The sequence below is a fragment of the Myotis brandtii genome, unplaced genomic scaffold (assembly GCF_000412655.1).
Source record: "Myotis brandtii unplaced genomic scaffold, ASM41265v1 scaffold1435, whole genome shotgun sequence".
Classification (NCBI taxonomy): domain Eukaryota; kingdom Metazoa; phylum Chordata; class Mammalia; order Chiroptera; family Vespertilionidae; genus Myotis; species Myotis brandtii.
Window position 1 is genome coordinate 15,964 of NW_005355139.1, and position 5,332 is coordinate 21,295.

A 5,332-nucleotide genomic window follows, 5' to 3' on the forward strand; every position below is an offset into this window, starting at 1 on the left:
CCCAGACGACTCCCTTGCCACAGCCACGCGGAGGAGAAGATGCCGTGGAACAAAGAACAGACGGCGTGGGACGCTCACACTGCGGATGAGGAGCCGTGTTGGGGGACTCGGACCTGGGACCGGACGGAGGCATCGCACGAGGAGCAGGGAGGACGCCGCGCCATTCAGCCGCACACGCTCCACAGCCACACGCAGCGCCAGCTCGGGCTCGCCGGGCGGCCCTGACACCGACAGCCGATGCTCAGATCCACGTGGACTCAGGGACCCAGGACCAGCCGTCCTGAGGACCAGTCTGCACACCCCCACTTCCCGCGTTCAGGCCGACCCCCAACGCAGCCCAGGCACCAGGACAACACGGGTCGGGGTGAGTCCGGACACCGTGACCTCACACGGACGGTCACCGTGACCTCACACGGATGGTCACCATGACAACACGGGTCGGGGTTAGTCCGGCCACCGTGACCTCACACGGACGGGCACCGTGACAACACGGGTCGGGGTGAGTCCGGACACTGTGACCTCACACGGATGGTCACCATGACAACACGGGTCGGGGTTAGTCCGGCCACCGTGACCTCACACGGACGGGCACCGTGACAACACGGGTCGGGGTGAGTCCGGACACTGTGACCTCACACGGATGGTCACCATGACAACACGGGTCGGGGTTAGTCCGGCCACCGTGACCTCACACGGACGGGCACCGTGACAACACGGGTCGGGGTGAGTCCGGACACTGTGACCTCACACGGATGGTCACCATGACAACACGGGTCGGGGTTAGTCCGGCCACCGTGACCTCACACGGACGGGCACCGTGACAACACGGGTCGGGGTGAGTCCGGACACTGTGACCTCACACGGATGGTCACCATGACAACACGGGTCGGGGTTAGTCCGGCCACCGTGACCTCACACGGACGGGCACCGTGACAACACGGGTCGGGGTGAGTCCGGACACTGTGACCTCACACGGATGGTCACCATGACAACACGGGTCGGGGTTAGTCCGGCCACCGTGACCTCACACGGACGGGCACCGTGACAACACGGGTCGGGGTGAGTCCGGACACTGTGACCTCACACGGATGGTCACCATGACAACACGGGTCGGGGTTAGTCCGGCCACCGTGACCTCACACGGACGGGCACCGTGACAACACGGGTCGGGGTGAGTCCGGACACTGTGACCTCACACGGATGGTCACCATGACAACACGGGTCGGGGTTAGTCCGGCCACCGTGACCTCACACGGACGGGCACCGTGACAACACGGGTCGGGGTGAGTCCGGACACTGTGACCTCACACGGATGGTCACCATGACAACACGGGTCGGGGTTAGTCCGGACACCGTGACCTCACATGGACGGTCACCATGACAACACGGGTCAGGGTGAGTCCGGACCCACCATGACCTCACACGGACGGTCACCGTGACCTCACACGGATGGTCACCATGACAACACGGGTCGGGGTTAGTCCGGACACCGTGACCTCACACGGACGGTCACCGTGACCTCACACGGACGGTCACCGTGATAACACAGGTCAGGGTGAGTCCGGACCCACCATGACCTCACACAGACGGTCACCGTGACCTCACACGGATGGTCACCATGACAACATGGGTCGGGGTTAGTCCGGACACCGTGACCTCACACGGACGGTCACCGTGACAACACGGGTTGGGGTGAGTCTGGACACCGTGACCTCACACGGACGGTCACGGAGACAGCACACAGGGCACAGGAGAGGGAAGGAAGGGGGTGGACCTGCATGCGCTGGGCTCAGGCGACACATGAGGCACCTGCCTGAGGAGGGAGGTGAGGGCTGCACCTCCAGCTGAGCCGCAGAAAAACGCCGAGGGGCCGGCACACGGCTCCCTGGCGGCACAGGCACCCGGGGAAGGAGGTCGGGTCAGGGGTGAGTCCTCCAGGGACGGCGCGCAGACGCTAAAGAACCTGCTGTGTCCGCACGTCCACACGGTGACCCTGAGCCACACACACGCGGCTGGAAGGAAAGCCCAACCCCAAGACGACGGGCGCACAGTGTGACAGCAGGTCCTGCGTGTTGGCCTGAAGGCCTGACGCGGGCAGGACTCAGACCCCGCCCGGCTGTGAGGATGCACAGCCATGAACAGGCCGCGCCAGCCGTGGGACCCACCTTGGCCACTTTGCCCATGTCCTCCACGGTGGCCCGCTCGTGCGGGAACTGGGCGAAGGTGCTCTCGATCCTGGCGATGATGGCGTCGCTGTCGGCCGTGCCCTGCGGGCGGCCCCGGGGGAAGTAGAAGGTGGGGATGCTCTGGCTGGCGGCCGGCGGCCGGGCCTCCTCCTTCTTCGTCTGAACCTGCGAGAAAGACAGTGACACCTCGGTTAGAGCCTGGGCGGGAGACTCCTTCTCCACACGGATGCGCAGTGGGGGGCGTGGAGCCATCTACAAGTGCACGCGCCGAGTCCACCTGACCGGGATCTGCAACGGGAACGGAGCCATGCACACCTGAGCTCACACACCTGAGCGGACTCACAGGAGCTGACACACCTGAGCTGACACACCTGAGGGGACACACCTGAGCTCACACACCTGAGGGGACTCACAGGAGCTGACACACCTGAGCTCACACACCTGAGCTCACACACCCGAGCTCACACACCGGAGCGGACACACCTGAGCTCACACACCTGAGCTCACACACCCGAGCTCACACACCGGAGCGGACACACCTGAGCTCACACACCTGAGCTCACACACCCGAGCTCACACACCGGAGCGGACACACCTGAGCTCACACACCTGAGCTCACACACCCGAGCTCACACACCGGAGCGGACACACCTGAGCTCACACACCTGAGCTCACACACCCGAGCTCACACACCGGAGCGGACACACCTGAGCTCACACACCTGAGCTGACTCACAGCAGCTGACACATCTGAGCTGACACACCTGAGGGGACACACCCGAGCTCACACACCTGAGCTCACACACCTGAGCTCACACACCTGAGCGGACACACCTGAGCTCACACACCTGAGCAGACACACCTGAGCTCACACACCTGAGCTCACACACCTGAGCGGACTCACAGGAGCTGACACACCCGAGCTCACACACCTGAGCTCACACACCCGAGCTCACACACCGGAGCGGACACACCTGAGCTCACACACCTGAGCTGACACACCCGAGCTCACACACCTGAGCGGACACACCTGTTTAAATATATAAAATAAATATCAAAAATATAAGTCTTTGTTTTACTATGGTTGCAAATATCAAAAAATTTCTATATGTGACACGGCACCAGAGTTAAGTTAGGGTTTTTCAAAATGCTGACACGCTGAGCTCAAAAGATTCGCCATCACTGGTTTAGGAAGTAGGAAACCCAGCCAAGGCCACACTCCATGCGTAGTCTGGGAAATATACCTTTCTTGGCATCATCAGTATACTTATTCCATTTATGTCAGTAGCTCCCCACTGACAGAGTACACAATCCCTGCCACTAGTCAATGTCATAGGAAATGAATTTTAAACTTTATATGTCTAAATCAAGCTTTAAAACCATCTACCTATCTGAACATTAGTCATGGGTCTGCATCCTACCTGCTGGGGTCAGAAGGGGAATCTCTTAGCCCAAGTCACATTTTGTAGCAGAAATCATAGTCACCAAGATTCCATTACATCCAAATGAGTTACATAAACCGCATTTTTAAAAATATTTAAAAATATATTTTATTGATTTCTTACAGAGAGGAAGGGAGAGGGATAGAGAGCTAGAAACATCGATGAGAGAGAAACATCGATCAGCTGCCTCCTGCACACCTCCTACTGGGGATGTGCCCGCAACCCAGGTACATGCCCTTGGCCGGATTCGAACCCGGGACCTTTCAGTCCGCAGGACGCTCCATCCACTGAGCCAAACTGGTTTCGGCAAATATATATATTTTTTAAAAAAAACAGTCACAATAAAATGAAACAAAAAGGGGATCCCATCCAAGGAGCAAACGACCTTCCGACAGAAGCAACAGGTCCAGAAGCCGGAGGGAAGGCTGCCCACCTGGCACTCCACCTGCCGTGAGAGGAGCTGGGAAGTACGTTCACAGCAGGAGAAAAAGCACAAAGAACTAAAAGCAAACAGAAGAGGGAGTTTGCCATCAGCACACACCGACCCACGGAAATGCTAGGGCTGTGCCTCGGGCTGGAGCAAATACTCCCAATGGGAGGCCCGAATTGCAGAGGGACGGAGAGCCAGGAAGCGGGTGGAGACGGGGTAAATCAGTCACGAGAAAGTAACTTATACATACACATGCGTGTGTGTGTGTGTGTGTGTGTACATATGTGTGTGCATGTATATATACTAGAGGCCCAGTGCACAAAATTCACGCAGGGCAGGTCCCTAGCGGCTGCTGGCAGGAGCCGTCCTTCGGTCCGTGCTGCCCCCTGGTGGTCAGCACACGACATAGCAAGCGATCAAACTCCTGGTTGGTCGAACGCCCAAGGGGACACTTTGCACATTAGGCTTTTATATATAGAGACATGTGGGGTTTATTGCTTTCAGAGAGGAGAGGGAGAGACATAGAAACATCAGTGATGAGAGAGAAACATGGACCGGCTGCCTCCTGCACGCCCGCTGCTGGGGATCGAGCCCGTAACCTGGGCATGTGCCCTTGACCGGGAATCGAACCGTGACCTCCTGGTTCATAGGTCGACGCTCAACCGCTGAGTGTTGGGCACGGTATTTTCAACACAGGGTGGGTTATCGGTGTGTAACCCCATCTGTGTACGAACACCCACAGGGCAGGCGGAGACGTGGACGTTGCTAGCACGGCCCCCACCCCACGCTGAGAGGGTGGGTGGTGGGGCCTGCGAGGACCCTGAGCCGCCCGGCACCCGGCACCGGGGTGAGCGCTGGCGGGAAAGGCAGGGACCCAGCAGAGAGGCCGAGCCCAGCTCCCCGGCCCCAGCACTGAGCTGATGGATGAGACACAGAACAGGCCGGTGCGGACACGGGGGATTTACGGGCTTAATCTCCGGGACATAAATAGCCGCGTCCCGGCAGCTGCCGAACACATTCCTCTCCTGCACCCGGCGCCGTGGGAGCGGCCCACAGGGCTCAGCAGATTGGGAGGGGCCGTGCCCAGCTCGCCCGGCCGCCGCGATGAGGCTGCAAAAAATCAGCTAAAATACATGTGTGTGCACGTGTGTGTGCACGTGTGTAAGAGCAGCTCTAAAGCGGCCTGGCCTCTGAGACAGGAAGCCATCGAGGGCTGAGGGTTTGGCCTCGGCGCTGCCCGCAGCCCTACTCAGCGCCACACGCTGCCCCTGCGGC

The 5,332-nt window shown here is 59.6% G+C and overlaps 1 protein-coding gene across 1 annotated transcript in view; it reads right to left on the reverse strand.

Moving 5' to 3' along the window:
* The window catches only part of LOC106725200 (serine/threonine-protein phosphatase 2A regulatory subunit B'' subunit beta-like), a gene marked incomplete at both ends in the record, with an annotated part of 25,076 nt that overhangs the window by 15,959 nt on the left and 3,785 nt on the right, over window positions 1-5,332 (reverse strand). The window contains one exon of the mRNA XM_014535415.1: window positions 1,926-2,351. Within this exon, the coding sequence (XP_014390901.1) occupies window positions 1,926-2,351 (426 nt within the window). The remainder of the gene's footprint in view (window positions 1-1,925; window positions 2,352-5,332) is intronic.